Source organism: Salminus brasiliensis, chromosome 2 (assembly GCF_030463535.1).
Source record: "Salminus brasiliensis chromosome 2, fSalBra1.hap2, whole genome shotgun sequence".
In the NCBI taxonomy this organism is placed as follows: Eukaryota; Metazoa; Chordata; class Actinopteri; order Characiformes; family Bryconidae; genus Salminus; species Salminus brasiliensis.
The window spans coordinates 17,730,074-17,747,052 of record NC_132879.1 but is presented as its reverse complement, the minus strand read 5'-3'; the positions used below and the strand labels follow the sequence as shown (position 1 = coordinate 17,747,052).

The following is a 16,979-nucleotide window of genomic DNA, read 5'->3' as shown; positions in this document are numbered from 1 at the left end:
AGATAATAGGGAACATTTGCCATTTATAAGACCTATGCAACAAAGTTTGAACAAAGTTTCTATGTTAAGTGGTTTTTGAGTTATTGATCTCAGAAGAATACGAAAAAGAAGCCGCCAAGGGATAACAATACACTGCTTTACTTTGCAAGCGCTGTAATTAGCAGCTCGATCATACTCTGTAGACCTAGAAGTGAGAGCTCAATTCTGAAGATACCAACTGCAGTGATTCCAGTATTGTTGGTGTATTTATTCATGAGGTAAAAAACACACCTTCAACAGACTGTGTTTGAGAAGTGAATGCAGAACTGCAGCATGGTAAGGAGCTCACAGAACTCAGGGTTAAGTTTGGGGTATCTTTAGCACTGCACTACAAGGTAAGACCTTTCCCTTTTCCTGAAGAATCAAGCGTTATCTATAAGGAAAAAGGCTGAGAATGATGATGGGGTGTAAGAATTCCAGACAGAAAAATAAAGTTCCTTACTTTCTTTCTCCAAATTTAGCCTTTTTCTATAACCTGGCTTGCATGAAAAGAAATGGACTACATCAGAAACTGTTGTAGTGTGGAACTGGTTTCCATGACCCAAGGAGAGAAATAAATAAATAAATAAATAAATCTACACGCAGTCACTCTACCAGAGAGACTAGGACCCAGTATTTTATTTCATACTCGAAAAGTCATAGATTTGGACTGTAATGGGCACGGACATCTATCAGTGCCTCTATCACGGCTGGTCTCTCAGCGCAGGGAGACGGCGATGCTCTAAATGTTCACAGTGCATTAGCTAGTACAGTACATTAGCCCTGGTGTGGAGACCATCCCCATGACACAGAAATGTCATATTAGGCCATATACAGGACACTACACCACTCCACACTACCACTCCTCTCCAAGAATCGCTGAAAAACACGCCCATTGTCCAAAAGTTGCATCTGTACCTACAGTACATAACCAATGGCAAGAGTGCACATGTAACTCTGGAACCTCTGATCATGCGCTAATCTCCTCACAGGTCAGAGAGCTACCGCAGAATATTTTGGGACAGAAGCTTTTCCCTCAAAAGTATTTATTCATGAGGAAAATGTATTTATTCATGAGATTGCCAAGCACAACAAAACAGAGCCAACCAGGACAAAAGTAATCCCTGAGTACATGTGAGGACGACACAAAAAAGAGCAATGAGGTCTGGGAGAGAGAGAAATGTGCATGTTTGTGAGAGTGTGAGAGAGCAAAGTCCCTCCACATACGCTACATCAGGGACACACACTCTCACCCTACCTTTAGACAGGTCAGCAGGTGTGTAGCTCTCTCACTAACACACATACACAGACACATTTACACACACAGGCTACATACACTCCCAGAACAGCTTTTTACTGTTCAATACTCTTTCCACACTGTAACTTACCAAACAATGTAACATAATCTAGGCGACTTTACCAGCACCAGCATGCTGCACACATTCCCATGTCAAGACTGATCCCTACATAGACTCTTCCTAAACCACACTGGGTTTCCATACTCCCAAGTATGAACTCCCCAGCTCATGTCACCTGACATAGTTATGCGTAGCCATAAAAAGCATAGATCCACGGGCACTAAATGGTCCAGTGGACTAAGGTGTTGCCACTCTGACCCAAGGATCGCTGGGTTGAGCCCCGGGTAATGCTGCCTGCCATCACCAGCCGGACCAGGAGAGATAGGAGGGTAGATGATTATTCTTCTATGTCCAATCCAGTGTAGCTTGCTTACTAGACAACAATCTAATTCATGATCTAGGCTTAATCAGTGTCCAGGAAGCCAGCCCTTGGTGTTCAGAGAATGATGGGCATTTTTTAATTGCTTTGCTGTAGTATTTAGTACTGAGTACTGTAACACTACACCTGGTATCAAATTCCAAATACTGGTATTGTGATGACCCTAAAAAGATGCTTTGGACAGTTCTTTGAGTGACAGAAGAACCACTTTTGGTTCCTAAAAATGTATGTGTGTAAATGTAAAGATTCTTCACACCCTTCTCACAAATTTCTATTTTAAACATGGTTCTCTAGGGAAGCATCATCATTGTTAGGAGTGTAATGCGGGGTAATGATACCCAGGACCTCAGGGATAGATATATATGTCAAAACCTACACAGGAGAAATGACTGTCTTATCTGTACAGGTCTGTGAGAGCTTAATGAAACCGTTCAGTCAGAAAACGCTATATACTGCTAAGAATAAGTGAAAGAGGACTACCATCAGCTGGCATGATAAAAAGGACCAATGCTATATAGTGGTGACTAGTCTCAAATCACTTTAAGCATGAAACTGACCTTCCACTGACTAAATGTCACTGCCCAGATCCTACGAGTATGCCGAAATGAGCAACTTTCACACTCAAAATCCAAACATGACGGTCCATTTAGTCAAGGTCACCTTAAAACACAAGAGCCACTTTTGGAGAGCATTAGTAAAGACAGGCGCTGTACCAGCTTGGATGCGAGATGTGCACACAAGCACAATGCACACTGCGGACCAATCCCATTCAGTAAGATCAAACCTTTCCATTAGGATGTACACACTCAGGTGGAGAGGACAACTAGCAATCGGCAACGTACTGTGGAGAGGTGACAGTCAGCACCACGGGGCAGGGACTTGGAAACACAAAATGTCTGATGGTGTTCAAAATTGAGGGAAAATTGACCATGGCAGCCCCGTCGTGCCGCAACAATTCCTCTGCTTTTCCCTGTGTCAGAAAAAAAGGGGCTAGCAACATGAGCTTCTGACACGGTGCATTACTCCCTAAACAGAATCCAACAGGACCTGTCCAAACTGTCCACTGCCAAATACTGGGGAGATGTTGCCATTTCACACCAATCTATAACCAGCTTCGCCCTTGTGAAAGCAAACCTTATGAAACTAACCTGAGAATCAGGGTTAAAAGCTGAACCTTCCATCAACCCTAATAAATCCATTACCCAGCTAACCACAGCAACATTAGTAAACCTAACACGCATTTAACAACCATCGTTCCACAACAGAAAGACTGGAACAGGCTTATAAATAAAGGTGCTTCAGGGATCTTCGAGCAATGCCACAGAAGAACCACTTTTGGTACCAAGTCTGTAATAGACATGTGTAAGCTTTAAAGTTCTAGATAATCTGCAATTGATGTAAAGATTCTTTACCAATTCTTGAAGGTTCTTCACACTTCACGCATCTTTATTAAATACATGAGGCCTTAGCCATACATTTCTGCTGTACGTCAGTACAGTTCATGGGGAAATCTGCTGGCATTGTTTTTGTACCCATGTCATGTGACAGCATCCTGCGAGGCAGCTTTTAGAGGCATTAAATACTTTAGGTTTGTGGAGAATTCAGACTCCTTTTAATTCCCCTTTATAGGCGTACAGAGACAGAGGACCACACACACACCCATATTCACATACATCCAGTCTCCAGTCACACCAGACAGTAATTGGTCACATAAGTGATTTTTCTTGTCTATATCTACACAGACTGACGAGCAGAGAGGGGAAAGAGTAACCTTTAAAAGGACAAACTAACAAAACAGAATCATCCCATCCTCCACCGCCACACATAAACCACCCCTCCCCCACATATCACCACTACCACAATCCCCACTAATCACTAATCTCTAAAGTAAGACACAGAGCCCAGGCATGACACAGCAACAGATTCCTATACACCGGTTCAGCATGGCAGTGTATTCACCCAGTGCCTCCCCACTGGCCCAGTCAGGTGCTGTGATCACCATGAAATAGAGCTGAAATGTCTTTCTGAAGCCAACAGTAGGCAAATTTCGTGTTCAGAGTCCATGTCCCACCTTTAACGGATTTCACTCTGGCTTTACTCTGTGTCCGTCTTCTTATTTAATTATTCCTGCCTACATTAATTACATGTTTCATATTTTCTTATTGCTGCAGTCAGAATCGGACACAATTTTGTCTAAACTTTTGAGCATTCTGTCAGGATGCAGTCAGGTTCAGAGTGAATTTTGTGGGACTACAGTCAGATTCTGATGGAAGTCTGTCAGGCTGCAGTTGGGTTTGGAGAGAATTCTGTTGGCTGCGGTCAGGTCCGGAGGGAGTTTTGTCAGCTGCAGTCAGGCTATACCTGAAATTTTTCAGGCTGCAGTCAGGCTATACCTGAAATTTGTCAGGCTGCAGCCAGGCTATACCTGAAATTTGTCAGGCTGCAGCCAGGCTATACCTGAAATTTTTCAGGCTGCAGTTGGGTTTGTAAAGAATTTTGCTGGCCTACAGTCTGGATCGGAAGGAATTTTGTTGTCTGCAGCCAGGTTTAAACAGAAATTTGTTGGCTACGGTCAGGTTGTATAGTATTTTGTTGGCCTGCAGCTGGGTTAGATGGAATTTTATTGGTCGCAGTTGGGTTTGTAAAGATTTCTTATGGCTGCAGTTGGGTTTGTAAAGATTTATGCAGTTGGGTTTGTAAAGATTTCTGTTGGCTGCAGTTGGGTTTGTAAAGATTTCTGTTGGCTGCAGTTGGGTTTGTAAAGATTTCTGTTGGCTGCAGTTGGGTTTGTAAAGATTTCTTCTGGCTGCAGTTGGGTTTGTAAAGATTTCTTCTGGCTGCAGTTGGGTTTGTAAAGATTTAGTTTAGCTGCAGTTGGGTTTGTAAAGATTTCTTTTGGTTCCAGTTGGGTTTGTAAAGATTTCTTTTGGCTCCAGTTGGGTTTGTAAAGATTTCTTTTGGCTCCAGTTGGGTTTGTAAAGAAGTTTCTTGGCTGCAGTTGCCAATATTTTTGTTGGCCCACAGTCAGGTTGTAAAGATTTTTAATTGGATGCAACCAGGTTCAGAGGAAATTTTGCCTGCTGCAGTTGAGTTTGGACAAAAATGTTTTGGCTGCAGTGGGGTTTTTAGGACTTAGGATACACCAGGCATCAAAGTCTACATTTCATGTGAGCTCCACCCTAGAGCCCGAGTAGAACAGCCCAAATAGAGCAGCTGAATTTTATCCCTTTTGTACAGCTACCATGGCACAGCAGGTTAGCAAGCACGTGGTTGCAGGGTCATTGTGCCTGCCTAGCCCGGGGTGCACATGTCATTATTAATCGCAGCCTTCTCCAGCAGTGATGCCAAGATCAGCTCATGTCACCTGATAATTAGGAACGGCACAGGCCACAGCCATGAGAGGAATATAAATGATGTGTTTGTTTACCTCATGCAAATGAATTTCAGAGAGGAACATAAAGATTATGCTATGCTTGAACGCACTGCTGTACCAAAACGGACTTGCTCAAGTATCGTATTCTGGATCAGCTCACAATAGGACCGCCAGAGTGCACAGAGTTCTTCCCCTGCTCATTTATCATCATCCAATCCAAAATGAAATGGTATAGATCTCTACTGCCACAACAGCTGTAAGAGTTTTTATTGATTTGACTCGCTGATCGGCAGTTATTACTCACAGTCAAATTAAAGCTACATCGGCTTGGAGACAAGGAGCTAGATTCCATACCATAGCCTGTCAGGTTTTACAGTCTGTTGAATACAGATTCATTTTGGCTTCAGAAAGATGGGACTGGAATTAAATATCTTAGAACACAAAAAAATCAAAGAAAAACATGATATAATGGCATGAAACCAAGACTTTAGATAATAAGATGAGATAATCTATTCAATTATGAAATAACAAAATAACAATGGCGTTGGAGGCTTTAATCTTGTGGCTAAAACACACAATCCGTAACCTGCTCACGTCAACATACATTATTGACCTACAATTTATCCATGTCCATGGGTCCCAGAGAGCCCATTTGGCCTTGGATGGGTAAGATGGGCCTACACCAAATGTTTGTTCACTGATGTAACAGAACTGGCAGTTTTCGCCTCCCCCAAATGTGTTCAGCTGTCCAAAGACGCCGTATTAGCAGTAGTTTATAAATATACCTAAAAATCAACATAATTTGTCCTCAAATGTTCATCATTTGAACACAGCAGATGGATTTATCACTGCACAAGCATTTCACAATGAATGGACCAACAAATAATCCAGAATAATCATAATATTACTTAAATAAAATCGCTTCACTTTAACTTACATTGAAAGCTGAGGACGTTTTTGGCCGTTTCCTGAAGTTTCCAGTTTGGGGAAACATTTTTTATTTATTGTTATTTTTTAAGCTATGCTTTGAGCTCACTTAAATGGTACACTATAAAGCTTGACTGCGAAGACATGAACCACTACTTTCTAAGGTAGAAGACCACATACTACCCTTACACAGAGCCTATCTCTGGGCTTCCATTAGCAAAGTGAGCCAATCCTTAAAACTAGCTACAGTTCTTGTTTGGGCATGTACATTGACCTTAAACCCAGAAACCAAGGGCACCAAACACCAGGAAAACACATTCTTGGTCTTGTATACACTCTAAGCAAAAGGGTTTTTTTGGCTCAGAATAATGGAACCTTTTTTGGTGGTATATAGGACCTTTTTTATGAAATCTACAAAATATTTTTTTTTCCACCAATCCAAAGAATACTTTACTTTGACTTGTTATGGTTCGGTACAGAACCACTGTCTTTAGTGAACCATGAAGGCCAAGAACAGATTTTCTTGGTATGTGGCACCACTGGTTTCTGGGTTCAACATACATATGTATACACCACATATGGACTATGCATTAGCTATAGCCGCTGGGTGTGAGTTTAACCCATGCTGGCTCTAATGCTTAATGAACCTTAAAGCAAAGACAGATCACCTGGAGGTGAACCTGTGGCATTAACTACTTCTCATTTCTACAACCACTGTCAACAGAAGTCACAAAGTTTTGCAATCCTCGCTTCTTCTGCAATTTAAACTGCACTTCTGCAACCTATGGAATGAACTGCCAAGGCACACATTGTCATGTAAGGGAGAAACAGGCTTGCCACTCAACAAAGCACATGGCCCTTTGAGGAAGCCTCCTGCACCCTAATCAAAGCTACGCAAAACCCCTACACTGAACCACAGCCACTGCATCAGCAACCTTGAAAAGGTGCTAGGGCTACTGAGCAGGAGCCAGCCATGCAGGACTCTATAAACCTTCCTTCCAAGCGCCACTGCACATGGACAGGGAATGGGTGAAATGCACTGTGGGTAGAAACGGCCACACCGGAGTGAAGATCCCAGCAATATACCACACTATGTCCGTTCAGCATTTAGAGAATTCGGCTACACAGTGGGTAGTTGTCAAGCAACCTGTGAATCAACTGTTATTGTGGCTGCATCCAAGAGCAACATTGAGTATAAAGAGGAAAAGCCCACATTGTGTTAACTTACACTAAATGTCCACATATTTGCAGACACCCCTTCTAATGAAGGCATTCACCTACTTTAATATGCACCTGACACAGATGTGCAAATACACACAGACACGCACACAGCTTGTGTAGTCCCTGTAGAGAACACAATAGGACTCCCTGGACAGTAGAGATAGTTTCTCCAATAAAAGCTGGACAAACTCATAATTCACTTGATCCACTGTATCATGTGAAACCAAATTATGCATTTTAGGGATTGTTCAATTTACATTTATGACATTTATGGCCAGTGCAACTTCACCGCACTCAGAAGACAGCGCTGTGTACCCGGCTCTGTTGCATCGGCAAGCAGACACCACTGGAGTGTTGTAGGCAGAAAGTGCCATCTACCCACTTGGGGCCACAGCTGCCAAAGGTTAGCAGCATGACCAGAATTTGAACCAGCGGTCCTCTGGCCATAGTGACAGTGCCTTGTTCCGCTGGACCTCTCTTACCCCTTTTCTGGAATTGAATTATAAATACACTGCCAGATATTAATATGAAATATTACAAACATCTGACCAACACAAATATCCTCCGATACCGATCTAGTGCCTATATCACTGTGCATCCCCAAAAGGAATGACCACTATTACCAGCACTGGAAACACCAGGCACCAGAACACATGGTCCTGCCGGCTCCTGGTCCACGTGAGGGAGAGTGTACAGTGGGGACTTTAGCATAGAAGATTACAAACATGGCCAGTGTGCGTCTGTGTGTTTGTGTGGGACTCTAATCACATAATGATGGTGGCACTGCACAAGATCGGCAGATCAGCCCAGGCCTTCCGCCCTGCACTATAAATAACAAGTCTACAGCAGAGATCCAGAGCCAAACATCAAAACCTGCACCCACAGCAGAACACTTACACTCAAACAGCCATCAGTCACTGCACACTGAAAATACACCATTCTTTACCGTGCTGCTGCTGTTTCTAACCCTCTTGGGGTTTGCCTGTGATCCACACGATAACATTCATGATGTGACATTTGTCATATGTAGCAAAAGGCAATGACAGCCTCGTGCTGTAATGTATGGATGAGTATTTACAGTTCAACAGTCATGAGAGAGGTGTGAGAATGTCAGTCAACCACACTGTAGGTTAAAGAAGTCTTGGTTCTCCTAACTCCAGTCCGACAGGGCTGAAGTACTGCACAGTTCAGCGTTTTCCCTGTCTGTGCCCACCTGATTCAGCGTGATCATTGATGGATGAATGGAATCAGGTATGCTGAACCATGGAAAACACCAAACTGTGCATTTTCCCTGCTTAGTTTAAATTAAAAAGCCTTGCCATACTGGACAGCAGCTGAGCACCCAACACTGGGGTCTACTAAATGCTCTACAAAGTGTAGCATTTGGCTGTTAATAACTGTCTAGGTCTGCTTTGGTAAATGAGTAATGAGGAATACTTGAATGCCAGCAGTTTACCTAAAAAGCAAAAGTCAGATGTTCCCATTAACTCACATATACTTGTCCAGCCAACACCAAGATGTTTGATGTCTTTAGTCATGAAGTTGTCTTTCTTGGAGCTGCAAGGGTCGTCTATTAGTAGCCTATCGTTGCTGTCACTGAAAGATCTTGTTGTGTCTCCAAAATGCTCCAAAACTTTACAGGAGAAGGACTGAATGACATGTCAGGTGACACAGACCTCAATTCAATTTCATTCACATTGGCCTTAAAGCTCCAGCGTTACACTAAAGAAGCAAACATCAAACCGCATACATCAGAACCTGTATTGGTCTCCGAAAAAGTCTAAATGGAAAAGCCTCACCTTACTGGACAGTAGCTGATCACCCACACTCTGGGTTTACTAAAGCGTGAAGAGCACATTCAGCACCTGCTCTACAAGCTGAACGCTCTCTCTAAAGGCAGTATTTGTCTGTTAATAACAACCTTGCTTTGGAAAGTCAGTAATGAGGAATACTCATTTTGGAATTCCCTATTAACCCAAATACACAATGTTTGGCATCTTTCGTCATGAAGTTCTGTACTAGAGCTTTGAGGCTAACATTAGAAGCCCATGTTCCTCAAGAGGATTTTGGGTGACCCAGACTTCCATTAGTTTTCGTACCAACTCAAAAAGCAAGCATCAAACACCGCACATGCAAATCTGATTTCTCTGTGAACCACTCCTTTCAACACACTTCCAGCAAAGCTTTTGCAGCTAGTAGAACACACTCACTCCCTCACACAGCAGCTCGACCGGCTGGCCTGGCCATGCTAACGCCTACTGTAAGCACTCGAGGGGACAGATGGAGCGAGTGTCTGCAAACAGCACCACATCTTCTCCCTTTGCAGGGGCCCGGGCCAAAAGCTTACAGGGCTGCTTCACCTTCTGCCCTCACAGCTTGCTACTTGGTCTCTCTCCATCAAACACACTTAATGCAGCACTCTGAGCAATGCACATATGAAAGAGAGAGAGACAGAGAGAGAGAGACAGAGAGAGAGAGAGAGAGAGGGAGAGAGACAGAGAGAGTATGCAGTGTCTAACTGTGATTTCCAGGCCTGATCATCTTCACAGTCTCACGATCAGGCTCGTATCTGCCTGATACACAACAGCATGCAGCTTATGTCCTTGCATGGCAACAAGGGTGATGGGAAAGAGGCAGAGTCCTTTTCTATGTAACTAAGGAGCTGGACTTGTATGCCTTATCAAAGGACCCTCATTCCAGAAAAAGGGGGAGCAGAGGAATCAGCATGTTAAAAACCAGGGAAAGTTACCATTTACCCCAAGTAAATCCCTCAGGCTCTGCCCTGAAGGGCTGGGCTTCCACCCAGGTTAGAGGCTGAATGTGACACAGGTCTTTTCCAGGGGGCTGGATATGTTCCCTGCGTCTCATGTCTCATCCAGCCTCTAACTAGAGTCTGGAGGAGACACAGGGAGCATCCCCAGCACACACCCAAGTTAAAGGCTGAAGGAGGAACAGGGAACATCTCCAGCCCTTCTCTCTCTCTCTCTCTCTCTCTCTCTCTCTCAACCAGAGAGCCAACAACAGAAGGACAGACACACGTAGCCATCCACCTGCCATGCAGTCAAGCCCCAGTCAACCGTGACAGTTGGAAACAGCAAGTCATTGGTGGCGACCAGGAGCTTGCTGTAGTAGCCTAGAAGAAGAAGACGAAGAAAGGTGGGACAAACCTGTCTGCCCTTTCCCGAGGGTCTTCTCCAAGCGGTACGGTCCCACGTAACTGGCGTGCAGGGCAGCGCTGTTTTCCTTCCCACACGAGGACATCGTGACGGTTGGCCGTCTGCGGTGAAAGCGTCGTTAGCAGGAGAGCAACGCAATCCTCTTAAACGGGGAGGACTGGAGGCTTTGGTCTATTCCACAATCCCTTTTGCCTTTGGGTTGCTTTTCTCTCGCTCTCTCTCTCTCTCTCTGTCTGTCTTTCTCTTTTTGTGTCGCTCGCTTTCTCCTGAGCGAAGAGTAAAGAAGTCCGGTGGTGGTGCCTCCTCTCTCCTCTGGAGCAGGTGAGCGGAGTGTTTATGGTCCGAGGAGCATCGTGGAGCGAGGAGCAGCGCGGCTTCCCTCAAGCCCGAGTGGAGCTGCCTGCCGCTGTCGGCGTGGGGCGTTCAGTTCTTTCCCCACCCGTATTCAGACAGGCCCCGCCCACCGCGCCATGATTGGCTGCTCGGTCCCACCACAGGTTGTAAACGGTTATTTTATTTTTATTATTCAGTTATATCGACCTAAATGTATCATTTTGACGCTTAGCTTTTTAAACAGTAAGTTTTACTCACATTTAAAATTATTTGTACGAAATGTACATTTGTATTAATCATCCCTATGTCACGTCTAATTAGTGTTTTTTATTGCGTTGGTGACGTAATCTCAACATCTTCGCTGTTTCCTACACCTCTACCTTGAGCTTTTCCGTTTTATTTCATACCTAAAAAGGCCCCAGTCTCGATAATGACATGTACGTCAAGTGCATTTCTACAAATAGCTTCCTTTGGGGTTTTTTTAATGCCTACTCAAGTTTTTTTTACTCCTACTCAAGCTGTCTTTAGCTACTTCTATGTTGAGTCATTACTTCACTGAAGTGAGAGAGTCTTTACTTCAGCATGGGATCAGTCCTCTCTACACACTTCTACCTCCCAGCCAATCCCTGCACCGCAGGGGCGGGGTTATGTACGAATACAGGTGGGAAACAAAAATGAACTCAGTGCCGGTGCAGGGGTGGCCGGGAAGCTCCGCAACCTCCTGAGAATGATTGACGTGGAAACGGGCCAATCAGCGGGCTTCACTCTTTGCCGCAAACCACGAGTTGGTGGTGCAATGCTGTGGCCGTCGGTTTGAACAGGATGAAAAACCTAAAGAATATATTTAACTTCTAACTCATCTTTATTTGAAGCAGATATATATTTTTTAATAGTGATATTAAACAAGGCGAAGTCTAAGACAGTGGGTACATAAGGCACCTGCTAAGAAGGGGGCTGTCCCACTTAAACAGTGACACCCACCAAGTCCAGTGCTGGAAAATAAGCCTAAAATAATGGAGATTTATTTAAATGAGTGACTAGCTGCTGTACATTTGTGATTAAATATGCATTGTATTTAACCTAGTGTACCCTTCTGTAATCATTGTTTTCTTGTCTAATACGGATTAGAATAGGGATAGAAAGTACTATTTTTATCATTTCTTTCATCTGAGATGCACTTATTATTATGTGCCTCTCAGCATAATTATTTTTACCTGACCAGGAAAAAATTAAAAATCTTAGCTTGCAATTTTACCATCTAAAAAACAAATGTCATTTATATCATATTTAAAAAGTCCTAAATGGCAAAAGTGTAGAATCAAAGATTTTGTGTGACAGTGACAATATACACAGTCATATCCAAATATTATGACCTCTACTTCATTGTAGGAACAACCATCCTTGGCATGGATCATATTATGTGATGTAGGGACTTCATTATAGAGGTTAACCGCTCCATAGTGGTGCGCTAATTGCTCTGTACCACTTGCTGGAGTTGTTGTTCCCCTCTGGCATCAGTGGCCCCTGGGGCACCACTGTTTTGCCATTGGGAGAAACTCAATGTGCAAGAAGTCTGTTCTAGGTACACCTTTAGTACAGTGGCTCTAGAACGTCCCACAATGCTAGCAGTTTCCAAGATGCTACCACTCTTTGCCCGGTACCCTATAATCAGGTCCTATTGCTACAACCGACTGGTGTGCGCTTTTTTATACGTGCAGCAAACTCCGTCATGTGGCTTCTGTGACATTCTGAGCCAAGTTAATTCCAAACCAGGGGTGGTGATAATATTCTGATATGACTGTATATGTAAATATATGTGTAAATTATTTTTCTGCTTGAACATGAACTGAAAAGATATATTGATGAACAGGCAGGCTGAATGCATAGGCTATTTAAGGCATGAATGCATACGGTTGATTTTCCAGGTTATTTGCAGGGATTGGTAAATTTGGTAAATTTGGAAGTGAGTGAATTTAGGCTTTCCTTAATCTAAGAAAAAAAATGGAAACTGTATACATGGTTTCTTTTCTGAGATTTTGAGAAACCTGCCCGTAATTCACTAACTACTGGTCTCTGTCCAAATATAGGCCCGTGTGTGTGTGTGTTAGTAGTGAAGCAGAAGTATCAGGGGACTCCCATGATGACATGCTTCTCCAAGTCTGACAGCACTCAATCCTGGCTAACCGCTGCGCTGTGAGGGATGTGAGAGCACCTTCCTGCATCTGTGTGTGAGTAACTGTGTGTGTGTATGTGTGTGTGTGTCCACACAAAGGCAAGCAACATTAAATACACTGTGTGTATACTGAACAGCTCTATATGTGACATTGTTTCATTCACTCCATTTCTCATTTCACAGCTGCATCAACTGCAACCCTATGAACAAACTGCTTTCCAATGAACAACAAGACAAGCACTCAAAGGCACACAGTAGCTGAGCATAATGGTCATTTTGCAAAGGTTAGGACATGGAGGATATATTGCCAGCAATGCCTCAGAAAAAAACACTGACATCTTATGACGCTGCTTGCCTGAAAATAACCCACCCGTGTGATGAGGAGATCAGAGCATTTACTGTAGAAACTGGCTGCAGAATCTTACAACCAGAGCTAAGTAAGACAGCCCATCATAAAACCTGGGTGGTGCAGCTGTTTAAGCATCACTGTGAATATCAAAAGATTGCAGGTTCGATCCCTGGCGATGCCACAGTCATCTGAGGCCAGGAGTCTCAGACAGTGTAACTGTCATCACTCTCTCCCTCAATGACTAAATTTGATGTAAATTTGAGTTGATCAGTCAGTGCTCTCCTCCAACTTTAACATATTCACTGTTAAAGTTCAAAAGTCACCTGGCTCCCAAATCAGCTGGAAAATATATGGTTGGCTTGGCTTTATGTGACCCGGAGGAAGCAGCTGCAGTGGGACGTCTTAGTTCTGCATCTCATAGCACAGAAAGTGAAACTTGTAAGGCCCTATTGTTCTCTTTTTTGGATCCGAAACAAAATAATAAAGCCTGAAAGTGAGAGTTGTGAGCAACAGTTGCTATATCAACTTCAAACACTAAGAGAGAGTTAGCTGTAGTAAAAGAATGGCACAAATGTACTTGTAATGGAAATGCAAAAGTGCTATCATTTAGTAGAAATCTGCAAAGACCAACACTGGCACTCTAATACGTCCCTCATCACTTATTCCTCCTGAAAAAGAGTGACAGTACTACTACTGTAACTTTGGTAGAATTCCTCTTAGAAACCTGTAGCAAATTACTACAGACAATCACTGTAGTTTACTACTGGATACAGAAGTTTGTACACAGATTATTATTATACACAGACTAGATTATTCTATTATTCAAGAGTATAAGTGTATAAGTGGCACATGGAATGATATACCAGACACATAACCTGGGCATGACCTAACTCAGGATAAAATGTAATACAGCTTTTTAAAATATATATTTCTAAACATATATAAACAGATTGAAGTTGAATCTGCATTGTGATTATCTTTTCATACCACACTATAGGCCTGATATTTCTCAAGATTCAACGTGAAGACCATGAAAGTATTTTTTGTTAGAGATGTGAGAACTCAGAATTCACACCTAGCCTCGTGACTGTAATGCAGCACCATTTTGAAGCGTGTAAACAACTCCCAGTAAGAGCTCAATAAGATCTTATAAAATGTGTACATATACGACTGAAGGTGTACCCCAAGAAATTCATAGCGTTTGTACGAAGATATTTTTAAACATTTATTACAACTCATACTACAGCTCCCATCCACTGATGGCACTGTTTTGTCAAATACACACAACCTTTCTGCCATATACTTTAAGAAGAATTGAGAAAACAGTGTGGCTATATCCTGCAGAAACAGTAAGAATTTCCCATTCTAATATGGTTAATATTAGGGTTAAAGTCATGGTTAGGTAGGGTTTAGGTTAAGGTTAGAACTAGGTTTAGGTGTATATTCAGGCACATGGTCTTGTAGTCACATATATACAAATTCCTATTGACACCAGGCTATACTACCTCCACAAGGGGTCCATCAGGGGTTAGTTGTAACACAATGTAAAACATTTTATTGACAAATTCATGAAATAAGTATTATATATGTGAATCACATAAAATACATTTGATTTTTTTTACATGATTCTTTTTCAATTTGTGGTCAAATTGACAATTACTACACCTCATTCTAGACGTACAGCTTGTGTTGTTCCAATGGTATAAAACTGCATTGAATTAGGTGTGTTTGCATGCATCCACCAGATTTGCCTAGTGACTCTTACAACTAGCTCCTCCATCTGTTGCAATTAAATGCACCTTTTAGAATCTAAAATATTATTAATATTATTATTAAAATATTATAGCAAAGCACTTTTGTAAGTCGCTTTGGATAAGAGTGTCTGCTAAATGCCATAAATGTATTAAATTTGCTCAAAAGCCAAGCTCTGCTGGGTTATGCCCCTGCCATTCTTCTAGTTTGTGTAATGGTGTTTCTACAGTTCTTGTTCACAGAGATCCATCAATTTGAGAAATATGGCACCAAATTCCTGCAGCAGAATCTCCAGACAAGGCGCAGAATACCTCGCTCAGAATCTGCAGCCAGAACACTTTGAAGTCTTCAGAAACATCTGCACCTGTTGTGTGTAATGATGAAGACCAGCCGCTCGCCTGCGCTCCCACCACAGCGAGATTAATCGGGAGGCGAAGTGAGCAGCCACGTTGTTTACTGTTTACACACTGACAAGCCCAGCCAAATAAGCCAAGCAAACATCGTCCGCCGTGTGTCTGATTGGCAATTTCCCCACCGTTTGTGTGCAGAAGCTGGCAGGTCAGGATTATTATACAGATCTATGCTAATGGCATGCAGATACACATGGAAGATAGAAGGATGGAGAGCGAAACGAGGCCCATAGATCTAAGGGGGCCTGTAATGAGGGAGCCAACACACTGGCTAACACATCACCTCTGCTTATCACAGGAACACGGTTTAAAGGGGTGTGTTCGGCTATGCATGTGTGTCTGTTAGAAAGAGAGAGAGCAAGCGAGAGAGAGAGAGAGAAAGAGAGCAGAAGGGCTGGCAGATGTGAGGGTGAAATTTGTTCCTAGTGAAAATGACCTACATTAGCATGAGTGAGAAAGTGCTACAGTGGAGAAACTGCAGAACGTCTCACAACTTTCTTCATGATTCCTAGTTTAGTCTTAGGTGACATGCTTTGTTCTTGTACATTGAGTAATAAACAGCCCATAAAAAGGATGGGATTACAATATATACAGTTGTGCACAGCACAGGGATGCACTTAGCAATATATTTCTCTCAAGGACTGAGCTACATTCACCTTCCAAATAAGCAGGAAGCTTTTAAGACATAATCAACGATAGGAAGAACTATATAGTACACATTTCTCAACGTCTACCCACCAGGGCAGTGATGGCTCAGCGGTTAGAGCGCCGGGATATTGATAACAGGGTTGTGGGTTCAATTCCCGGGCTAAAGGATAAATGTGGAGGACACAAATACGTGGACCTTTACCCTTTCTTCAGCTCTTCTAAAAAAGTGCTTATAGCTCTCCTTGAAACTGTGTCTGGATTCAGTTTGCAAAAAACACTGGAGATGGGCAGCTTCATCATCTAATGGCCTTCCTGCATTCTAAGCAAAAAGTGCCCCATATATAGTACTGAGCACTCATAACAATAGTGGAACCATTTCTGATGCTATATTGACTGTTGAACTGTATTTAACCATCACCAAAAGGTTTTCCACCATTGCAAAGACTTATTAAAGCAACATTATGTAGCATTTTTACCTTAAAATAACAGCTTCAAAATCTTGCTGATGCTCCACTGACCAGTAATAGGAAGAATAGTGTCGCTATCATTGCCACTCCAGGCTCAGCAAGTCTGATGAAGTCATATTTGTGTAAAATCCTGTAGTACTCCTCCACTGTGTCAGTCCACATGCTTTTTCAATTTCAACAATGGGTCTGTATCTCTCAGCTTGTCCAAAAATGCATGTGTACAGTGTGTCCTTTAGGGGTGACTATAAGTGTGAATTACATTTCCCAACTGTAGGGGTACTTGCTAATGAGCAAGGATTCTCTGCCAATTTTTACACAACTCAGCTTTAAAACAGGCATATAACCTTAATTTAAGCTTGATGTGGTCATGGCTCTGCATGCTATTCTTCTCTAAA

General features: G+C 42.7%; 1 protein-coding gene across 3 annotated transcripts in view; it reads right to left on the bottom strand.

The window, feature by feature from the left end:
* brsk2a (BR serine/threonine kinase 2a) overlaps window positions 1–10,828 on the bottom strand; it is a 239,743-nt gene extending 228,915 nt beyond the window's left edge. For all 3 annotated transcript variants that reach the window (XM_072669124.1, XM_072669138.1, XM_072669132.1), the window contains exon 1: window positions 10,444–10,828. In XM_072669124.1, coding sequence (XP_072525225.1) covers window positions 10,444–10,537 — 94 coding nt within the window. In that variant the 5' untranslated portion in view covers window positions 10,538–10,828. The remainder of the gene's footprint in view (window positions 1–10,443) is intronic.
* Between the last annotated feature and the right edge of the window lie 6,151 nt (window positions 10,829–16,979).